This window comes from Barbus barbus, assembly GCF_936440315.1.
Source record: "Barbus barbus genome assembly, chromosome: 23".
Classification (NCBI taxonomy): Eukaryota; Metazoa; Chordata; class Actinopteri; order Cypriniformes; family Cyprinidae; genus Barbus; species Barbus barbus.
Genome location: NC_136751.1, coordinates 15,124,555 through 15,149,343, shown reverse-complemented (window position 1 = coordinate 15,149,343; position 24,789 = coordinate 15,124,555). Strand labels below are relative to the sequence as shown.

Below are 24,789 nucleotides of genomic sequence, written 5' to 3'. Positions count from 1 at the left end.
GGGATGCATTCACAAGTGTCTGTAGTAATGCATGAAAGACAGCGAGTTCCGCAATGTAGCGTGGGGAGCAAAATGTTACAGTTTATCGTGTAATTCACACAGAGCATTACAAACGATATACATACAAATAAAATAACTAATAGGCATCACAACGACGACGCAGTTTTTCTGGCTTTCCTGTTTTTGACAGTGAAAATAGTGACATTTGGGATTAAATTTCTCTTCTTTGCATTATAAATATAGTATTTCTCTTATAACAAAAACAAATCGATATTGTTCCATATCCCTAACCATCTGCCAAATGGTCAAGAGACGATTACAGAAGCCCCTGGCATTAAACCAGTTAACACTACCTCACACCGTGACTGAACGGGAAAAGCAACGTATTAACGACTGCAGTAAAGACCAGGTAGTTTTGCCCTTTGGTTGTGTTGTACTGTACAGCACAATGTTTCCACGTGGAAATTAATGTGCTTTGATGCGATTGCATGACGTCAGACTGCAGTGTCATATTTTGGGGGTATTTCAAAGCATTTTTGCCACCAGCGCACACGTGGTATGTGCAATAGAAGCATTTTTCGGTTTCAAAGAAATTCCTTTTTTGGAGGGCTCTATAGTATGTCATAAATTTAGACACATGTCTATCTATAGCACGTTGTACTTAGCAGGCAGGTCAGGCACACTTTTTAAGTAGTGCATAGCGCACCCTTGTGGTCACTCGTGTTATAACACGCTTGACTTGACGCTCTTCTATTACAATAATACTTGAGATAGTTTGTCAACTGCAGCAAGTTTGTAAAGCATTTATTTATTTAAATAAAATAAATAAATAAATGTTTTTAATTATTTTTATTTATTAATATTTGTCAGCAGATTTGCATTTATGTAAATACTTTGCAGCCTGTAACTTGGCAAATAATGTTTTTGATCTTTCTAAGTTATCTAAAGTTATGTTCAAAAGAGATTTTAATAATACCATTAGGTTGTCCTATGTCCTTACACTGTTGTAAATGTTATAAATCAAAAAGATTAATCTTGTGCAGAATATTATTATAGAAACAGATAAATGTCTAGAACTGTAACTATAAGCCCCCCCCCCCCCCCAAAAAAAAAAACAAACAAAAAAACAATATAGACATTTTGATTAAGTGCAGCAAGTTTTAAAACGAGCTAGTTTTGTACTATAGATAGTTTTATATTTGATAATATTAATAGTTCAACAAACATCTGACAACAAATGTGTCCTAATGCTTCGATTTGTGGATTCTGACACACAAAAAGTGAATGATCAGAAACCATTTTAATGGAGATTCACATTTAAATATGCCAGTCTTAAAAATGTGTGTGAATTTCCATAAGCAAAAATATTTAAAGCGGCCTAGTGAATTTGCATGCCCATGAAAACACGAGAGCATTGTGTGATGCCATTATTCACCATCATACAGCACGTTTTAAATGTCTTTACATTACTTTGATTACAAAAAAAGCTTGTCCTCGGACTAGCACATCATTTCAAATTTAAACCCAGTGTATAGAGTACAGTGGTAAAAAACAATGGCTGATGTCTATACCAAGTTTGTTCAGTTTTCCAGAGCAAAACATTTGTTATCAAATCCTCTTTTTTGCAGTAAAATCACCGTCTAACTGCATCCTCTGAATTTATGTCATTATCTGCCATGAATCTCTATTATCTGCCATAGCTCCACAGACTCTTTTCTGTTATTACAAGACCAAAGGTGATATGGAAAAGCAGGTAAATGGGACTGGGATCTTATGTCCTCTATTCTGAAAGCTCAACCAAAATCAACTTAGTCATGGCAGACAGAGTGTGCACCAAAGAGAACAGGACCTTATGGCATGACTACAAAAGACAAATTGCCATTGATGTGATCCAGAATCTCACCAGGGGGCAGTATGACATAATGGATCAAAGATGTTCTCCATATTGTACATTTTGTGCTGGTCTGGTTTCACTGGACTGGATTTCCACCTACCTGACTATATGACAATAAAGATTGGAAAGTAAAAAAAAAATTGCCTAATGAAAAAAATTAGCTACAGAGTTTCAAGAAGAGCAAGTGACTGAATTAAAACCATAATTTCCCATATCATCATTTTATGTTTCAGGGTAATAAAGAGGACTTACAATTAAGTTGAACATAATATAAAGTTTTTGCTGCTTATTGTTTTTGAGGAAACCGTGACATAGGCCTACTACTGAAGTTTCAGATGGAAGATAGATACAAAAAGATGTCCACAAAAATATTGCAGCAATTTTCTGTATCAAAACACTGATAATAATAAGAACCATGGTTAATAGCCTAATTGAGTGCTAACAATAATTAATCAGAATTGAGCACCAAATCAGCCAATTAAAATTCTGAAGGATCATGTGACACTCAGAGTAATGGCTGATGAAAATTAGGTTTTGCCATTAAAACATTTATAAAGAAAATAATTATTTTAAATGATCCAAATAGGTCAAATTCACTTTGCATACACTATAAACTCCATTTCCCAGAATGCACTACTGTCTTCCACCCCCAGTCCAGCCGGTGTATTTGGATACAAAGTCAGCCCTAGGAGTTGACAGCCCGGTGCATGGAGTAGATCGCCTTTCTCACAGGAAAGGGAAACAGGGGAAGAAACGATTCGATTGAGATGAACGACAGGCCGAACTGACCCTTCTGGGAGAACGATTACAAGAGCATCCTTCAGAGGAATTCGATCATGTGTACAACAAATGGGAATATTTCAGCGTTATGATACGCCCATGCGACGAGCTGTGTGGATGTTGTGATGCACGGTGAACGATCCAGGCAACCACAAACATACATCCCAATTCAGAAAACCGGTTGATTTGGCTGGAGGGACGCATTGATACTTTACCTCTGATCTTTGGATTAAAAGAAATAATGCTGCAGAATCTAGAAAGGAATTAGGTGGATATTATTATTATTATTTATTATTATTATTGTAAAGATGGTGGACACATTTTGCGTTGGCTTTTATTTGGGCAACATAAACATATTATGGAGAATTTCGTCGCCTAATCGCTACGACCTGGATAAAAGTCACCTTTATGCAAGCCATCCTCATCACTCTCATTCTTCATAGAAAGATCTGTCATAGAATAGCAAGCCGAAGTTTCGTTTAGCTTCTCATACATTTCTATTTGTATACGCATCTGACTCTAGCTTGATGAATCAACTGCTCTATGAAAATAAAATGTCTACTGTTAAAATGACAATCATGGAAAATGAGGACGAAATGATCGAAGTGAGCACTTGCACATGCGGTTCATAGAAATAACACGAACCGACAGTCGCTTTGGCTTTTGACGTGGATTAAATTGCAAACAGTAGACTTGCAGTGGCTATAGTAACGTTTATCGATTAAATATTAATACGCCGAATATATGCCTTTCCTGATATGCAAAGTGATGAATATGTGGCGCACATTATGTATGTCGATTAATGCTAATGACAGCTCTGCCATCTCTCTGTTGTGATTCTCATCTTAAAATGGACGCGCGCTTTCCTTGAACTGTCTTATAGCACTCGCAATGTTTCGAATTTATAAAACACAAGAGAAACCTTAAGCGAGTATCACAAATGTGCAAATAATTGTGGATATTTTGAGATCGCGAGCTCGTGCATCTCTGTGAGCCTATCACAGGTGAATGTCTGAGGATGCCTTCAGCCTGCGCATGCATGTGTTTAAGGCTATGAATATTCATTAACATTCATTACAACAACAAAAAAGTTAAAAAGAGAACCCAAAGCAAGCAGTGTCCAAGGCCTTCAATGACTCTTCTGATGGAAACGCCCAAAGCACAAGTAACCAAAAATTAAGATTTGCACACCTTGATGGACTGGATATTCTCACCTAATCTGAAAGACTTTGGTTTCTCTAGCAAAACTGTTTTTCAGTGTCATCATCTATGAAGCTATAGAACTATAGAGCATCATCATATTAGAGCTGTTAGCACACATTGACTGACTAAAATGGCTCTATAAATGTTAAGACTCACACAAAGTGTGCTGTGGACAATCCAAGCAATTTGTGAGGACAGTGCAGGGGCAGTCCAGCAAAAGCTTTACTTATTGATTTTGTTCCTCATCAAGAAGGCCTGCACTCAGTAGATGGGCTCTGCATGGATATTGTGCGCAAGTTGACAGAGGGCCTCCTCCAGCTTTTGAGACCACATCGCTGACCTGAACACTCAGTGATGGACCCATATACGAGTGGAGTAGGAGCTGGAGGTGGTGGCAGTGCTGCCCCACTACCTTGTACCAGTAGGGGAGGTTCCTGTGGACCCCCAGTTCCCACTGCCCTCCAAGCAAATGCAAACTCAATACCCTGCCTGACACACAACAGCAGCAGCCAGAACTCCTCTACTTTGTCCTCTTCAGTGGACTCCCCAGATTCCCATCTTCCTCATCATCATGAAGGCAGTAACACGTACTGGACAGCTGTCTTTGATTATGAGGCCACAGCAGACGAGGAGTTGACCTTGCGACGTGGCGACCTACTGGAGGTGCTCTCCAAGGACTCAAAAGTGTCTGGAGACGAGGGCTGGTGGACTGGCAAGATCCAAGACAAGGTGGGCATATTCCCTTGTAATTATGTGACTCGACGGGACACCAGCTATCCAGCGTTGCCTCCGGGAGGTCTGGTCGGTGGGGAGTCACCACTGGAGATTGATTTCTCAGAGCTGTGCTTGGAGGAGGTGATCGGTGCTGGAGGCTTTGGAAAGGTGTATAAGGGTGTGTGGCGAGGTGAAGAAGTAGCTGTTAAAGCAGCTCGTCAGGACCCAGATGAGGACATCAGTGCTACGGCAGAGAACGTGAGGCAGGAGGCCAGACTCTTCTGGATGCTCCAACACCGCAACATCATTGCCCTCCGCGGTGTTTGCCTGCGGGAGCCAAATCTTTGCCTGGTTATGGAATATGCCCGTGGCGGGGCACTTAACCGGGCACTTGCTGGGAAGAAGGTGCCTCCTCGAGTACTGGTGAATTGGGCAGTGCAGATTGCGACAGGAATGGACTACTTGCACAACCAGACCTTTGTGCCAATTATCCATCGAGACCTCAAATCAAGCAACAGTGAGTAATGTTTCTTTATTGTTCACAGAAAAAACTGTACCTTTAGGGGTACAAGAACTTGTCAGTACCCTTAAAGCGACAACTTTGCACCTTATCTGTGCCTAAAAGTCCATATTAGTATTTATGAGTAGTAATATGTACCCTTAAGGTACTAATATGAAACTTTAAGGTTTAAAAAGGATACAAAGATGTCCCTTTGAGGGTACAGCCCCAGCGACAAGCGCATACATGCACATTTTTATTCTGAGAGTGTTCTGATGCATACAACACCAACACATATTCATACGCAGCAACATATTGATTAAGGGTAAGTGCCTTTGGTACACTTCTGGGATGCCAGATACTGTCCAAACAGAAATGCAGTGCATCAAATATATAATTCTGCATCCATAAATTTGCAATGGGAATTATGGGTTTTGCACAGGTGGTAGTGACAGAACAAAAGGAAAAGATGCTGTGCGTGGACTTGTTCATAGCCTTGTCGTGGCATTGCTTCATCTTCTTAAGGAGAGCTGCTCTGCTCTGAAAAATGCTGGGCTATTTTTGGTCCTTTGTGCTATTTGCTGCTAAGCACAGTTGGAGTTGTTGTGGGCAGAAAGAAGAGAGTAGCTGAATGGATGAGTATGGATGCACTTGGGAAAAGAAACACTGCACACTAGATACTAAGGGTACAGCTTTTGCAGTTTTTGCAGCAGCAGAGCTTGACAGACACTCGAGAAGATTTAGCAAAGTCTGGTAATCCCTGTCCTTGTCAAATCCATGAAAACAGTCATCCCAGTGCTGCTCCCTCTCCCAGAGATGGGATGCATGTTTATCGTGCCCCTGTAGACACAGGAGGGGTGAAAGCATTAGCTGTCAGAGTTTAGAGTTTCACTGCTTCTCATTATCCAGGGGCTCTGAGCTCAGGTATCCTCTTCAAACTGTAGGCGTACTCGGAGATTGGCACAGCTGCCGTGGCAACAGAGGCGGATTCCAAGCCCTCCAGCCTCTTCCCAGCTCCCCTCTATTGCACCCTAGACATCCCCCTCCCCCACAGTACAGTCCCCTCTCAATGACACACTACAGTGGGATTGTGTGTGTGGTACCCTTTTAGTTCACCAATAATTGCATTCCCTTACTAGCCTCAGCATTTGTTACAAAATTTAACTCTGATATTTTAATTTTAGCATTCAAAATAAAGTAGCCCCTCACAATTGGTGTAAATCAATGGAGCTTTGTAAATGTATCATATTAGAACAATGACATGAAGAGTCAGAGACAAAGACGTTTACATTAGCATATCAAAATTACTGTAATAGCTGCCTTTCCCTCATGTTGCCTTAGGGGCTAATTTGAACATACTTGGTTTGCTGGTTGTCAGTGCATCTGAATAACTAGGATAATCTGATTACTGTGACCTCCTTTAAAGTGATGTCACTCTGTGTGTGTGAGTTGATAGGCTGAAGTAGATGGTCAGTCCATGTTGTTAACTGAGCTCACACTGGACTTAAGTTACCGTTATCAAACAATGGACCACACTCTGGCAAAAACAAAAGAGGAATGGGGATCAACTGGAAGGGTGACTCAGCTGAGAGTAATGCTAAACCCCTGATCACCTTCCCCTGACACACTCCTTAGGCAGGTCTTTACTGGAACACCGGAATGGCTGATGGCTAATAGCTAATGCACACTGTCTGGTGCTATCAAATTTTTGTGGCACACGTTCAGTACTTGTTTTCAGCTCTATTGCTATTTCATGCATTCTAACTTATTTACACTGTTAAAGAGTTGGATTATCATGCTAAACATGGCCAAAGTTTTAAAAAATGAGTTGGACGTATAACGTATGCTGTGCCAAAAACACTCCTTCAGAGTTTGTATAAGTTTCAGATTTTTTTTTTCGATTATGGCCCTGTATGATGTCATAATTGTCCCAGAAAATCAATCGGGTGCGTTTCCCAAAAGTATCGTTAGCTAACTACGGTCATGACTGAACTTGCGACCATAGTTGCTTTTGGAAAACGCACTCCTGAGCGAGAGCAAGTGCTTCATTCGGGTTACAGAAGTCATTCTCAGTGCTGCACAGGACTTGCTCAAGTAGGAGACTTTGTCATTTTGTTTTTAGACCACAAAATCAACAATATCACTAAAAAAGTGTTTTTGATTGTGAGGGAAAGCTAACTTTGTTCAACTTCCCAAAAAACCCAGCATTAACAGTGGATGCAGTTTGTTTCTCTGGAGTTGTGCATTTCGGTGACAAATGTTTTATAAACAAATTAAATCAAATTTAAGTCAATAAAGTTTTTGTTCCTGTTTTATTTATATCAGTGTTGCAGCTTGCAGACGATTGCTATGCAAAAGCTTTGCATGCTCGTGACTCTTTAGCTCCGCCCATGGCACACCTCCATCAGCTTGACTGCTTTCTCTAGAGAAGCGGTACAGCTGTATCTGTCTTTTATAAATCTGATCAAATGAAAGACTCTTCAGTGATATGAAGGATGCAGTACTACTCTATTGGCGCTTTTCCACTGCGTGATACGACTCGGCTCGGCACGGCTCAGTTTGGCACGGCTCGGTTCGGCTCTGTTTGCATTTCCACTGCAGTTTAGTATCGCTTTAGAGTGGGCGGGATTATACACATGTCATTATAGTTGCGCTGCCTCTACTGCCGTGACTCCTGAAAAACTTTTTCATTCTGCGTCGCTCCATCAAGCTCTCGCTGGATCCGCTCCTTGGCTATCAACGAGAGGAACGTCTGTACTTCCTCAACAGACAATGAAACAGCCATGTTTTTGGTTGTTTAAAAAGGTGCGCTCATTCAAAACAGTGGTGTTCGATCCTTTGCTGGCTGGCTGATTTAAATCTAGCGGGTCTGTTGTGTCTCATGTTCCAAGTTCAGTGACGTACTAGTGACGATTCTCTCCGGCCAATCAGTGATCCGCTGAGTTTACATGCCACATTTTGGTAACGGTACGGCTCACTTGGAACCTCGGCTGAGGTGGACTTCTGATTACCTGGCTTGGCTGTTCTGTAAAAATGATTTTAGTGAGTACAGTTCAGTTGGTCATGTGATGTCCATACCATCCGAGCATGTAGAAATTGCCTGTAAAGGTGTAAAATTAGATTTATCAAATAGTGTTTTACCAGCAGGTGTAGAGAAAATAAATTATGGAGAGATAGACTGGACGAGAGAGAGGCTGGGAACACAGCAGAATAGCAACAATGACCCCTTTATCGCATATCCAAGACAAAGATGCCTCGACAATGACAGAAGTCACTCGCCTGACTGGGGGAGGGTGGATATGAGAAAATGAGTGTCTGGACCACAAGAGTTCAGATGGATACAAGGGACATGAAAATACTAAGTGATGTGTATATATGTATGGCTACGTGTGTGTATGTCCTGGAAAAGCCCCAGGGTCTGAACTCACACAGGGGGAGAGAGGGTCAGTGGTGTGTTATAAGCACCGGGGTCAGCGGGGTACAGGGTTGTGCGACTCATTTGTCACAAATGACAGATGTCTTTATTTTAAGTAGCTCAATTTGTAGACCATGGTACTAGCAACGGCAATATCATGGGGTCAATTCCTAGAACACGCATAAACAAATATACATTGAAAGCCTTTTAAGTCACTTTGGAACATCTGCCGAATGCATACATGCACTTGCACATGACATTACATCACAAACTATGTACTTATCTAACTGTGACTTATGTTAGTATGTTACAAGGTTTCTGTTTTTACTATCTCTTTCACACAGACTCTGTATTCAGAAGATTTGCTCTTGAGGCTACAAAAAACTTTACAAAAGTTGCCTGACAGTTTCACAATGCCACTCTCCCGCCTTTACAACAACACCCTGCATTCATGGGATGCACAAATGTCACCCACAATTTTAGGTGATCCATTAATAAGTAATAGGATGCATTCCTTTCCCACCGATTAGAATGAGTCAGATGGTGATGGTGGTAAAAGTGGGGCCATGGACTTTTTGCATTGTTTGCACACTGGTTAGTGACCATGAGTCATTTGTCTAGCCTTTTATGTGTTAAACATTATGACCCAATACCATTTTTAGAGTTTGAGAAGCGATACCTGTATTTAGTTAAGCCATAATTTTCAAGTATAATACAGCCGGACTGACAATTTGAGGGTAGTGTGTTACTTTTTTAAAAATTATTTTATTTGTGTTACAAAGTATTGGGTAAGAGCTGTTATTTTACTGCCCTTACTGGTTATCAGGCTGATTTCAACTAAAGAGCAGCTTTAAGGCAGGGGTAGGGCATGTTGATCCTGGAGGGCCACTGTCCTGCAGAGTTTAGCTCCAACCCTGAAAAAAAAAAAAAAAACCTACCTGTATCCTGAAGACCCCTTGATTAGCTTGTTCAGGTGTGTTTCATTAAAGCTGGAGCTAAACTCTGCAGGGACACCGGCCCTCCAGGATCAACGTTCCCCATCCCTGCTTTAAGGGCTACCTGCAGTTTTCCGCCAAAATAAAAGCTTGAATGTTTAAATGCTTGAAAATGAAGATTTAAGAAAGTTACAGCTCTATTGTAAACAATTATTATTATATTTGTCTTAAGTACTCAGTTTTTATTTTACAGTAAAATAATACAATGGTAATCTTTTGTTAATATTATTAACAATAATATAATAATATTTATATATTTTTTAGCAATAATAATAATCCCAATAAAATATTTGGTAACACTTTAGAATAGGGAACACTTATTCACTATTAACTTTAAATTTAGGTATTGCGTAGGATTAGGGATGTAGAATAAGGCATTAATATGTGCTTAATTACTACTAATAAATGGCTAATATTCTAGTAATATGCATGCTAATAAGCAACTAGTTAAGAGACCCTAAAATAAAGTTTTACCAAATATTTTTTTGAACTCATATTGATATATAATCACCAATTGCTCAACCCTATAAACAAGCACTTAAAATAAAAAAATAAAAAAATCACATTCTCAGTTTTAATCAAATTGTACTCTTTATTTTTCAAGTAATTCAATTGCAGTAACTTTTCTTTTATTATTTGCATCAGATTTGGCATACATTTTTGTTTTTATTGCATTTAGTTGATGAAGAAGAAGACATCAATCAGTAGATCGCTTTCTCCCATGTCCTCACTCTAAAGGTAGTGTTGGGAAGTCTGTGAATTATTTTTCTTTTTTATCGAAACAAAAGTGAAGCAACTCGGTGAAATTAATTGAATTTCCCAGCATTACTTGAGAGACAGGACATTCTAGGAAAGTGTGCTCAATACATTTGCTCATCTGTGGCTCTGCACGCACTCATTTCACTCATACACTTTTCACTCAATTTCTATCATACACTTCATTAATTGTGAAATATGTTCATTTTGTTCTGCTTCATGGTGTTTCTGTTTGTGATACACTTACAGTACGCTCTTTCAGTACACTTACAGTATAGTATTATATGTTAATGAATCATTCTAAAGTTGGCATGAAATTGAAATTCATCCTATCGCTTTTTCAAATCCATGTTATTAATCTTAATGTGAACGATTCACCCATTTAATAATTATTGGTAATTTTTATCTTGAAATGTTTAACCAAAATGTCCCAACTCAATCATTTAGTCTGCTAAAACCCTGCCCCATTTTTACAATCAGATGCATGCTCAACAGACAACAGACAGAACCAAGACCCTGTCATTCTTTTCAATAATTTGTTTAACATGTACTGCACAATATGGAAGAAAAGCTGTCACTATTTTTGTTTTATTGCAACTTTGCTATTAACAAGTCATTACGGCATTTGCCTCAATAAACTCTTAATTTGATTTAGGTATTGGTTAGGATTAGGGATCTAGAGTATGGTCATGCAGAATGTGCGCTTTAGAAGTACTAATAAACAGCCAATATGTTCATAATAGGCATGCTAATAAGTAACTAGTTAATAGTGAGAATCGGTCCCTATTATAAAGTGTTACCGAAATTAAAATTCTTATGCCCTTGTAATCTTTATTCAAAAACAATACCTTCCCCTCCCCCTCTTAATAATCCCTCCCCTCCATCAACCTGTCACTCACACGAGATCAGCAGTTCAAACGACAACGATTCAACAATCCAATCAATTCACAATGGACAAAATCAAGTAGCGCACTTTGCATGGTTTGGAAAATATATTAATATTGTTTATTTTTTGAGGAAATAAAGTTGTGTTTGTTCAATAAATGTCACTTCACGCCATTTCCCATTGATTTACTCTTTGATATAGGCTATATCCAGTAAAATTAACCTCCAGCACTGACTTTCTTACCCTTTGGTAGATCAGAATTGGCTCATGTTTGAAAAACCTCCATTTTTGTGGGAACTTGGGCATCTGCAGTACAGGTGTGTTTAGAGACTGTATGTATTGGTCATCTTTTGTGTAGGCATGTGTGAGTGAGACTGGTGTAGGTCAGTGTCTTTCTTTGCTTCAACTTTGACACAGTTTAAATGTGAGCCAGATAGTAAGTACACACAGTATCTGCCACAAAAAATCAATAAAGTGACAATAAAAAGTAGTTCTCATGGTCTCGGTTAATGAACTGAAGACTATAGCCCTCATATGAGAGAGTATCTTTAAAACTGTTCTAGTTAATACATAACCAGACACTTTTTTTTTTTTGCAAGCATGAGAATTTCTCAGTTGTTTTCTATTTAAAGAGTTAGAGTCCAAGGTTTGGCCCAGAGCTCACGTGATACAAAGCAAAGAAAACACACAAAGTGCTTATACACACCCAAACTGAGCATACACTCTAATGCACAACACACACACACACATTTACTATAGACTGCAGCATCACAGAGTCAATAACCAAGCAAGACCTGCCCACACAGCTAATATACACACATTTACACTTACAGAAGTGTTTACAGGTGTTACTGTGGCACAGTAAACACAGACCATACATCCACATCCACCACATGAAAAAGCATAGAGCATGTCGTGGATATGGTGGGAAAGACACAGAGTGTGTAGTGTTATATTCCACATACCCTTGCAATGCACACTGAACAACGCATGCAAATCTGACAACACAGGCAGCCACTATAGCTCTGTACACAGAACACACTGGCATGGCTGAGTGTCAGAGATCTTCGGCACAATGCCCATCGGTGGCCTGCTTTTCTATAGTGCCAATGAAGTCAGAGGAGTATTGTTGGAGCACTGGGAGCAAGGGGAGCAAGGCAGAGCCTCCCTAGAACAGGTTGTATTAGAGTGTCCTGTAAACAGATCATTACACAGCAGCAGTGTTTTCATTAACCAGTCCCTTGAGGTAAAATGTTTTGTTATCTGAGTGTAGAGTGAATTAATCTCAAATTGTAGTTGGGTGAATTATGATAAATCAGGCCAAATTAATTTACTTTTTCCAGCTCAATGATTAGAAAAATTATATTAAATGCTGAGATGTACACATTACAATAAATGTATATTGTTATTATTTTCATAAGCTAATTTTCCATAATTTTGGAATCCAGTCATAAAAATGGAATTTACAGTATAACACAGAAAGTTGATTAATTTTTGGGATGGATTAATCAAAAGTAGGGCTGTACAATTAATTAAATTGCAGTATGGATTTTAAAAAGAAGTCTGCATGTTCTGGAATCTGGAAAAATTAAAACGGAAAACAGAATTTGGTGGAGGTGATAAAACTGAAATTGGAAAAAAAATAAAATGGCTTTCATGGGGCCCTAAAAATTTAATTTTGTTAAGTTTTCCATAAATTGTTGTTAAATTGTAAACGTTTTAATTAAGTATGCTTTTTGATTAATAACATTTGATTTAAAAACCATAAAAATGGGATCTACAAAAAAAAAAAAAAAAAAAAAAAAAAAGCAGAATCCAGAAAAATTCAAATGCAATTTGGGGGGAAAAAACACATTTCATAGGGCCCTACATACATTATATTGCCAAAGGTATTGGGTCACCCGCTTCTAATGAACAGGTTTGACTACTTTAGTACAAATCTTAATGTTTAAGCATATAATGATATTCTAGGGAATTGTGTGCTTCTAATTTTATAGCAACAGTTTGGACAGGACCCTTTTTCTGTTCTAACATGACAGTGCCTCTGTGTATAAGGCACGGTTCAAAAAGACATGATTGATTCAGTCAGTGTGGAAGAACTTGACTGCATAACGCAAAGTCCTAATCCCAGCTGACCACCTCTGGTGTGACTTTAAATGCAGACCTTGAACCAAAAAGTCATCACCAAACACCAATGACTTGTATATGGGTACTATCATTTTAGACACTTTCAAAACTGTTTCAACAGAGATGGAAATACAGTTTTTAAATATGTGAATTATGTTTCCATCTTTGTTGCCACAGTTTTGGAAGTGCCTTCTTCTGTTCTAAAGAAGGGGGTGTCCCAATACTTTTGTCCATATAGTGTATGTACAAATCATTGGTGTTTGGTGATGAGTTTTCGGCTCAAGGTCTACATTTAAAGTCACACCAGAGGTGTTCAGCTGGGATTAGGACTTGGATTTCTGCAGACCAGTCAAATTCTCAAGTTTTGATATATTTACGGTACAAAATATATTCATGGTACATGATCTTTACTTAATATCCTAATGATTTTTGGCATAAAAGTTTGTGGTCCAGGGTCACATATATTTTATATTTTTATATTTCATATATTCTGTGATAAAAATTGAAAAAAGTTAACAGCATAAAAGGCAACGGTACCCTCAAAGCTGATAGGTACTGGGATGAAATCCTCAAAACTATTTTCAGACTCTACGCTGGTGCAGTGGACCCTGGGTTCCTCCTGGAGCTTGACAATGCCTGGCCTCATGTGGCCAGAGCATATAGGCAGCTTCTGGATGAAGAAGACATTGATGCCATTGACTGGCCCTCACGTTCCACAAACCTGAATCCAATGTTATGTATTGGAGCAATCGAAGCAGCCAAGTAGCACCGCAGACTGTCCAGGAGCTCGCTAATGCCCTGATTCAGGTCTGGCAGGAGATCCCCCAGGACACCATCCACTATCTCATCAGGAGCATGCCTAGATGCTGTCGAAAGTGCATATAGGCATGTGGGGTCTATACACTCTACTGACTTGCATTATAAGTTGATGAAATTCAGCCTTTTCAGTGTGATTTTGAATCTAGCCATTATTGGGTTAATGTTTTTAGTTTCCATTAATTTTGTTCTCAACAAATTACGCAACAAGTAAAGATTTTCAACTTGATTATTTCATTCATCAAGATCCATAGGTTTTCCCACATTTTTTTTGAGCAGTGTAGTTGAACTATGTGAACTTCTTACTGAATACAGAATACTAAATAATAGTAATAGTGTAAATAAATATAATAGTGTGGATAAGCACTGCCTCCGCAGAAGAAGATCAACACCTGCTTCGACATCACTGCCTGTTTAGCCCTGCCCACCAATTCGTGCATGTAGTATAAATGGCGTAGGTCTACACAGAAACCAAAACGATTAAGATGGCTGTGAAGTAGGACTGCCCCCTAATGGTCGACTAACCATTAGTCGACCAGTAGAGGCTTGGTTGTCTTAAATTTTATTACCCGCTGAGTCGCAGAAAAAAAAATCCACAGGAAAAGTCACGCAGTCCGTGACTAACAGATTTTTAATGGCTGTTCTGTGTTAGGCCTAATACAGTACATCAGGCAGGACATCCAAACGCTCGCCTATCATTCATCGACCTCAAATATGGCTTATCATCTGAAATATGTAAGTATTAGCAACTTTACATGGCTGCTTAATCCAATATTAACCTAGAGAAATGTGCGCTATTGAAGTGTCTGTGCGGAGCGTGGAAGCTGAACTGTAGATGGAGGCGCCGGTGCGCTCACTTACTCCTAAAATACTCCATCGTTTTTGGTCATACAAATGAGAGTAATACATCTTTTGAATTGGTAAAGACGCTACGTTTATTTGTGTGCACTCACAATAACAACAAAACATTGTGCTTTTGTAAAATAATGAAAGCAAACAGAATGCGCTTTCTGCCGTCTTAGTCTCTGCGCACTTGAGCACGAAACTCCTTGTATATCTTTGCCTTACAGACATTAAAAATATATCTATAGAGAGCGTTATGTCTACATGCAAATGAACCAATTCAAATGGAAAACAAATTTTCTCAGATCATGTAATCCTTATGAAACATACAGGTGCATCACTACTGCAGAGATGATGAGTCACATTCAGAAACATGACTTCTGCCGGTGTGCTATGGCAAACTTTATGCGTGCCTGCGATTATGAGCGCGATATCGCCTAGCTTGTCAGTGACTAGATGCGCATGATAATCGAATTCGATTGATTGCACAGCCCTTGTTGGGGACAGCCCTACTGTGAAGACAAGAAGACTCTGCATCGCCAAAATGTAGAAAAACAGTCTTTGTATTGCCTTCCTTCTGATCCCAACATTAGGAAAGAGTGGATTAACTTTATTTTGAATGAAGATCCAGACCACATCAGTAAGAACTTGGTCCTTTGTTCACTTAATTTTACTGTAAATTCATTTACAAACAAGGCACAATTCGACGTGGTATTTTCAGAAAGATTGAAACTAAAAGACGGTGCTGTGCTGGCTATTTTGGATGCGACGGTAATATCTCAACACAAGTGTGAGTAACTGTTTTCATTATGTGGTCACTATTGCTTTGTCTCTTACAAATCATTTGATATGTATTGAGTTATTTATGCCTTTGACCTTAATCACAGCAGCGTCCATCTATGAGGAATGTACGCTGTCAAACATACACAACTGTTAGCCAATCATAGCAGTGGGTGTTTACTTTCGAGTCTACAATCCGCCACGCCTATTCAAACAGACCGTTCTGATGAGGGGGTTAAAAACAGGACAGAAAATAGCTTATTACTTCTAAATTATGATGTTTTTGATGTAAAAATCTTGATAACATTTTAAGTGGACCTCAGAGAACAGTACAAAATAAAAATAAAAAACAAAGGTGGTTCATGACCCCTTTAAGCCATAATGGCAGAAGGGGTAGTGTTTGGGAAACCTGTTTGAAAACAGTATTTTTGTAATTCAGTTTTGTAATTTCACTAATGTTTAGTGCAGCCTTTGAGGTAAATATGTTTGTTATATTCCAAAAGCTTGTTAAGTTTTCAGATTGTGTGTTCTTTTTGAGTTTAATACAGTGCTTTAATTATTTAAGAAGATAATTATTTAAGATTGGAAGTGTGACAACACAGAAGTGGAGTAGTGCTTTGCTGACTGTCAGGTGCTGCTTGTGTCATGGAGTGTCTCTTTGCATGTGCCTCAGGTGACATTTACCTCAAACAGGCCTGACAGCAGCACAGCTGACACAGGGAAAAGCTGGCGTCCACAGGTACATTTAACCCCGTGGGAGAGGGAGGCCGTGCGGTTACCACCACTGGTGTCCTATTACTACAACTCATTAAACGCTACAACAGCTGAAGAGAATGTCAGTACCAACTCAAATTCCTTATATTTGACCTGAAATAAACTATTCATATTTGAAGATAAAATAAAGTTGAACGCTAGTGTTTGGAGAGGATTAAACAGCGGAAAGGAAGGATTGGCTCTATTCTAGAGTTCAACTGCAGTTCTCATGTCCCTATTCAGGCAAATTTTCATGCAGTTCCTGGTCGGTGGTTTGCATTCCAAATGTCCCTAAAAGAGATTCAATGTATGTCTAGAGAACAAGGCCATCATCCATACAGCCCAAGTTCTAATTACACTGTTATCTATTGACATTATAGCCAGTCTAATATTGACCTTCGAATAGAGGCAGAAATTTGACTCTAAACGAGAATGCAGAACCTCAAGGACTTTTTAAAAGCACAGGCAACAAAGCAGCAGCATCTAATGTCTGAAAGTCACCATGCAGAAGATCATATTGGTACAAAGCCTTAGTAATATCTCTCCTGGAGGGCAACATTGTGCTGTGCTGGAACTGATTAAAGCTCAATGAGCCGTTGGTGTTGCTTCTACAGCCAACCAAAGATATCAGTAACACAAGGTCTTTGTAAAACCAAGCACACTCTACTAGACTGAAACCCTTTGCCCGTTTAAATTTATAGTTTCTTTCTTTCTCATGTGTTAGTGAGCACTTTGCTTGGGATGGGAACGGGGAGGTAATGTGAATCCTCTGATCGATTCTGATTCTTTAACAGTTCCATTAACATAAAGGCGTAGACAGATTAATTTTAATGATATTTTAATGATGTCTTTGTAGACGTGGCATAAATACAGTCTAATAATTGGCCTCAACAACTATATATTAAACAAAACTAAAAAAAACATATTTTTAATTGAATTTATAAAATTGTTTGATTCACTAAAAATAACAAATTTATTGGAGTCATTTGTTGGAAATCAGACTACACTGGTTGTGCTGCATGGTATTGATTTACTAAAAAGAACTGACTCATTAGAACAATTCATTTGGGAATCAGACTTCACTGGTGGCATTGTATGTTTTTGATTCACTAAAAAGAACCAACTCATTAGAGTCATTAGGCCCTTTCGCACCGCAGGAACCTTTTCATAGTACCCAAACTAATTGTGGAACTACACACTTTTTGGCGTGTTCGCACCATGGAACTAGGAACCGTTTTAGTTCCCAGAACTCCGTTTGGAGGAACTAAATTAGCTCCTACTTCAGAGTAGGGTCTAAAACAGTTCCATAGGAACTATCGTGCGACAGCACACACTACTCCTGCGACAGCACACACTACTCCTGCAACAGCACACACTACTCCTGCGACAGCACACACTACTCCTGCGACAGCACACACTACTCCTGCGACAGCACACACTACTCCTGCGACAGCACACACTACTCCTGCGACAGCACACACTACTCCTGCGACAACACACACTACTCCTGCGACAGCACACACTACTCCTGCGACAGCACACACTACTCCTGCGACAACACACACTACTCCTGCGACAGCACACACTACTCCTGCGACAGCACACACTACTCCTGCGACAGCACACACTACTCCTGCGACAACACACACTACTCCTGCGACAGCACACACTACTCCTGCGACAGCACACACTACTCCTGCGACAGCACACACTACTCCTGCGACAGCACACACTACTCCTGCGACAACACACACTACTCCTGCGACAGCACACACTACTCCTGCGACAACACACACTACTCCTGCGACAACACACACTACTCCTGCGACAGCACACACTACTCCTGCGACAGCACACACTACTCCTGCGACAACACACACTACTCCTGCGACAGCACACTACTCCTGCGACAACACACACTACTCCTGCGACAGCACACACTACTCCTGCGACAGCACACACTACTCCTGCGACAGCGTCCCAGTACTTTAGTACTGTACTTTTAGTTCTGGAACTAAAGCGATGCGAAAGGGGCTATTTGTTTGGGAATCAGACTACACTGGTGGTTACATTGTATGTTTCTGATTCACTAAAAAGAACCAACTCATTTGAGTTATTCGTTCAGGAATCAGCCTACGCTGGTTATGTGGTATGTTTCTAATTCATAGTAGAGATCATTCTCCAACCTGACTGTATTTATGATCTCTAATTTTAGATTTTAGATTTGGCTATGATCTGGAGCTTTCCGTGTCGACTGCATTTTTGTATGCAAGATACAAAATAACCACATGAAATACACTGAAGCTACTGCAAAAGAGCACTTTAAACGGCTTTATGAAATGAATGGGACCATCAGTATTACGAGTGTCTCATTAGACACTATAAAGCCCAGACTTCCATATATAGCTCCTCTTTAGTCCTTCTTTCATGTTTATATATTTCCACCTCTCTCTTTTCTTTCTTTTGCTGCCTTATTCTGATGCCGCTTGCTGTCTGAAATATCCACGTCACTCCCTATGTTTAGCACTCCCACATATAAAGCACACAAAGCCACAAGCACAAAAATAGAAATACATACTTATACAAACACACACACACACACTGATGATATGCCCCAATTCCTCTTGTCCTTGCTTCTTTCCTTTATACTCTGTTCACCCATTCCCATCATCATCCATCTCTCTTTCTCTTTCCCCATTTGGTTGAGTGTAAGAATGGATGCCTCGGCAGGCGACAGCTGGAATCTGATTCATACAGGAATGGAGGGAGGTAGGCAAGGCGAGAGAGATGGAGAGAACGAGAGAGAGAGAGGGGGATGAGAGGGTTTGTCTGTAGGGCACAGTAATAAAGAGGAAACGCAGTCTCTCAGAGGGGAAGGGGGCCACATTCACTGATTGGTCCAAACAATCCCCGCCTAGCTTAGTCATGCCTCTGCTGATTGGTCCACAGCCATGCTTGCCAACAGCGCTCTTAGTCAATAACCTTTTCAGTGAAATTCAGCTTTGATGGCTGTGTATGTTAATATGCTAAAACCAACTAGATAAGAAAGCTATCAGTGCAGAAATAAATATATATATATATATATATACATACATACATACATATATTTTCAGGAGATAAATGTATATGTATATATGTTTTCGTAGTTTGTGTTGTCCCTTATCAGTGCAAAATTATCACAAATTAAAAAGGATTCATACCAATATTGTCCAAAACCCCACTTTTCTAGGGTGTTTCCAAACTTTTGGAGGGCAGTGTATTTTCAAAGCTGACTATATAGATCTTGGGGTGGGTGATATAGCTAAAAATGATCTGAATATTTTCATACCTTTTAATCATATTTGATGTCTTGTTATTTATATATTTTCTTTGAATTGGTGTGGAATATATATATTTTTTTAATCATAAAAGCCATAATTGCAACCAAACAGCCATTGTAGCCAAGCAGATTCAAAAGTTTAATGTAAAAATGAAAACACTGAAATGCTCAATATTTTCTACTGTTTTCACATAATAAACACTAGGATAAAAGAACAAATATTCTTTTATACAAAGAATATTTGTTAATGTTTATTTTTATGCAGCAATATAAATCATGGTAATGCATATATTTTACTACATACATTGCTATAACATTTTTATTAAAAATACCACAAGACTGACACGGAAGAGAAGAAATTGTAGAATAAAGTTATTTTGGTTTCTTTGCACACAAAAAAGTATTCTCGTAGCTTCATAAAATTACTGTTGAACCATTGATGTCACATGGACTATTTTAAAGGATTAGAAAAAATTATTTTATTAATGTCATTAATTACCGTCATGTCGTGCCATTTTGGAGAGTATCCACTGAACTTAATCAACATAATCAATGTTGTTTATGTTCAGCATGCACACGCTGTCTACTGAATGTAAACAATGATGATTACATTGATTATGTTCTGGAATACTCTCCAAAATGGTGGAAGATGTTAACTCGGGGAGAAGAATTGCTGAATAAATTGTTATTATTGTTTTCTTTGCACAGAAAAAGTATAATGACATGAGGGTGAACAATTAATGACAGAATTTTCATTTTTGGGTGAACTAACCTTTTAATGTCTTTACTACCTTTCTGGACCTTGAACGTGGTAGTTGCATTGCTGTCTATGAAGGGTCAGAAAGCTCTCGGATTTCATTGGAAATATTTTCATTTGTGTTCTGAAGATGAACTTTGAAGGTCTTAAGTGTTTGAAATTACATGAGGGTGAGTAATTAATTAGGTGAACTATCCCTTTACTAGCCAAATAAAAAAGTGCAAGAATGCCTGTTTGTAATATTCACAATGACTCTGTGTTTTACATCACCAGCAAAATCATTGCAAATATCTGATACATTGCCTACCCCTTTTCTGTATAGATGCAGGCCTGAAAATAGGAACCCCTGAGAAATACAAAATGAAGGATTCAAACTGCTATGTCAGCATGTGGGAATGTAAAAAATCTCTCTCTCAGCAGTGTAATGTAGTGTACCTGGGCTGAAGCAGCAGGTAAAATCGGGGGGTGGGAGGTGGGGGGAACAAGGAACCAGATTCAGCCACAGTACCAGCTGTTCCTGCCTTCATGGGACCGTTTCATTTCACCCCTCGTGCTCCTTACTGAGTGTGCACTATATATGGCACTGAGGGGAGAATTCGTGCTTTCAGATTAGAAGATATGGAAGAGTGGGCGACACAGCGATTGATTGAGACACAGACCTTTTCAGTAAGCCATAGGGAGACAAAGAGGACAGCACCGTGTGGGTGAGAGAATGTGTTTCACAGACAGCTTGTCTCATTCTTGGATTGTGCGCCTGACAAATCAGGCAAAGTTTAGGACTGTGCCACGCTTATGTGATTTACCAATTATTATAAAAAGCTATAGTAAAAGCTATTAGCACAGTAACACAACTTCTTTATTGCTTAATTATAAATCAGTGACTGTTCAAATATGTTTATCACCCTCTTGACTTTAAACTGCTGTGTAAAGACTTGATGTGCCGTTCTCATGGATTGTCGAAGAGACAAATGGTCTAGTCTCCAATCGGATCATGAAGGGTCAAGGGTCAAATGGCTTGTTGTAATGACAAACAGTTAAACAAGAGTTGCAACATGACAGATGTTTGTGCCCTGACACCATACTGCACTTTATCATCATCAGGCTTAGTTTAAAGTAACTGCAAATTGATACATATAGATCATACATAATTGATACATTATATATTGATATATATGAGGAAATGCTAATTAAGTTGTATTTTATGCCAACTGGGGTCCAGAGTGAGTAATTCTCTGAAAGACAGATGATTTATGTTAAGGGATATTGCTCTCTCTCTCTCTCTCTCTCTCTCTCTCTCTCTCTCTATCTATCTATCTATATATATATATAAATATACTATAATAATATACTAAATATACTTAATATACTAAATTTCACAATTATCTAAAAAAAAATATCTCATATATATACATTTTAGTGGTTAAACCAGAAATGATTAAACAAAAATTGACTCTGTGATGTTGTGAATGATCAGTCATTATCAAGGTTAATTAATTTGATACACAGATTGTGAATAAAGGGTAAATATCAATGTTATGAATGGGAGTTATGGTTGATGTCCTGTGCAGACAATGGTTGGTTTGAGAGTGTTTGATGTTAGACAGTTACGAGTTGTAAAACCTGTGTGACTTTCCTCTCAAATATCATCCCAACACATAAACATACACTTCCATGCATGAATGTCTGGCAGTAGCCTTTAGTGAAGAACCACAACAGAAGTTAATTGGAACAAACATACATGTATATGCAGTGTATACTTTACTTTACTTTTACTTTTAGTCATTTAGCAGACGCTTTTATCCAAATACTGTAAATACTCTCTACACACCCATTTAAGAAAATACAGAAATTAAATAAAATTGACAAATGCATACAACATTTCAATAGTAAACATAAAAAGGGAAAAAAAAATAAAAAATAAAAATAAAAAGCGATACTTATATCCTTTGCCGGTGTCCTAGCCCGGTGGAGTCGCACGGTAGAGTCGATGGTCTTTACACTCTTTGGTCTTCACACTAAGAGGGCTTCACACGAGGGCTGCCGCGGTATAATAACCTTTTTTTTATATACCTATCTAACAAATCACTACTAGAATTCAGCTGAACCCACTTTCCTATTAATCACTAAAAATGGCCACGCAAGTGCACACACTGACAAGATACGCGATACAGTACGAGACCAAACGCGATTTCAGCAACTCTCCAACACACACACACACACACGTTTGTTTTTGTGAAAAGTGGGGACATCCCATAGGCGTAATGGTTTTTATACTGTACAAACTGTATGTGCTATTGCCCTACACCAACCCTACACCTAAGCTTAGCCCTCACAGGAGACTGTGCATTTCTACTTTCCCCCAAAAAACCTCACTCTGTATGATTTATAAGTGTTTTGAAAAGTGGGGACAAGGGGCAATGTCCTGAAAAGTCACCTTCACCTTGTAATACCTGTGTCATACCAAAAATGTATGTCCTCATTTGTCACAAAAACGCACACACACACTTACCATCACTGACACACCCTCGCTTGTTCAACCTCAGACATGTTCAACGAATGTGTTTTGTGCCTCTTTATTCACTCCCATGAACACCCTCTCTGTCCACACATATATTCACACAATCTATATATTCTTTCTCTGTGACTTGCACACACACACAATCACCCCCTCATAACCCTCTGGTGGCAACTGTTCCTCAGGGTCACATGGCCACTAGAAAGGCATATAACAATGCCTTATTAACATTGTGAGCAGCCATCTCCTATTCTCCTAATCTCCCGTCACACCAGAGGCAGAAACACATACTCACACAAATCCACACATGGAAAGATCAAATTATAGCTTAAGTTCACTAAAAATATTGATAACACTTTACAATAAGGTCCCATTTGCTACCATTGAATAATGCATTAATTAACATATATGTTAATTAATAAAAATCTGTTTTAGTTGTTGCAATTGTTGAAATTGTTACAGTATTTATTGATCTTTTTTAACATTAGTTATTAAAAATACACGTTTATTGTTAGTTGATGTTAGCTCAGGTCCATTAAATAATATGAACAGATGGGATTTTATTTTAATCATGTATTGGTAAATGATTTTGATTTTGATAATGTGTTAGTAAATGTTGAGATTAATAAATTCTTTAGAAACTAACGATAAAAAAATAAACTTCTAATGTTGTTAAATATTGTAAATAAATGGAACCTTACTGTTGTCACGTTCCCTCTCGGGAAACAAGGAGCGAGGAGACGTAGGAGTTCCAATAAGCACATTTATTATCAACCAGCCGACAAACAGGGATCATGGGGAGAGACGAACACATCTGACGTGATGACCGGACACAGGGGCTAGGAAACACAGGGCTTATAAACACTAGGAAAACAAGGAACAGGTGTGGACTAATCAAACACAGGGCTAGGGACTAATTAAACTAATGAGGAAAGGAACGAGGATGGCCAAATAGGGACACGAGAGGAGGGGAAACACAAGACAAGGACTGACATGTAACATATCGCCCCCCTCCCGGAAGGTGCGTCCCGCACCGTAACATACACATCACGGGCGGGGGGGGGCGGGCGCTCTGGAGGCTGGAGCAGGGCCCGGACAGGGAGGAGACCAGGGAAGCCTCCAGGGCGGATCAGGGGCCTTGGGAGGCCATGGCAGGACTGGAGATTCGGGAGGCCATGGCGGATCTGGAGCCTTGGGAGGCCATGGTGGATCGGGGTCCTTTGTGGCCTTGGCCTTTGGCCTGGCCACACAGACTGGGACTATATGGCCCCCCCCCAAAATTTCTTTGGGAAAGTTCCCCTCTGGGGCCCACATTGGAGGAGAGGGCTCTTGGGGGCGCTCGGGAGGAGCGGGCACTTGAGGGCGCTCTGGTGGAGCGGGCACTAGAGGGCGCTCTGGAGGAGCGGGCACTAGAGGGCGCTCTGGAGGAGCGGGCACTAGAGGGCGCTCTGGAGGAGCGGGCACTAGAGGGCGCTCTGGAGGAGCGGGCACTAGAGGGCGCTCTGGAGGAGCGGGCACTAGGGGGCGCTCTGGAGGAGCGGGCACTTGGGGGCGCTCTGGAGGAGCGGGCACTTGGGGGCGCTCTGGAGGAGCGGGCACTTGGGGGCGCTCTGGAGGAGCGGGCACTGGGGGGCGCACGGGAGGCGCGGAGCTGGACGGAACCAGCGGAGACGAAGGAGAGCTGGACGGGACCAGCGTAGATGCAGGAGGGCGCTCTTGCGGCGCGGACTCTTGAGG

The 24,789-nt window shown here is 39.8% G+C and overlaps 1 protein-coding gene across 1 annotated transcript in view; it reads left to right on the top strand.

The window, feature by feature from the left end:
• The first annotated feature begins 3,174 nt into the window (after nucleotides 1-3,174).
• Nucleotides 3,175-24,789, top strand: part of LOC306843167 (mitogen-activated protein kinase kinase kinase 10-like) — a 42,886-nt gene continuing 21,271 nt past the window's right edge. The window contains exon 1 of the mRNA XM_079374466.1: nucleotides 3,175-5,108. Within this exon, the coding sequence (XP_079230592.1) occupies nucleotides 4,232-5,108 (877 nt within the window). The 5' untranslated portion in view covers nucleotides 3,175-4,231. The remainder of the gene's footprint in view (nucleotides 5,109-24,789) is intronic.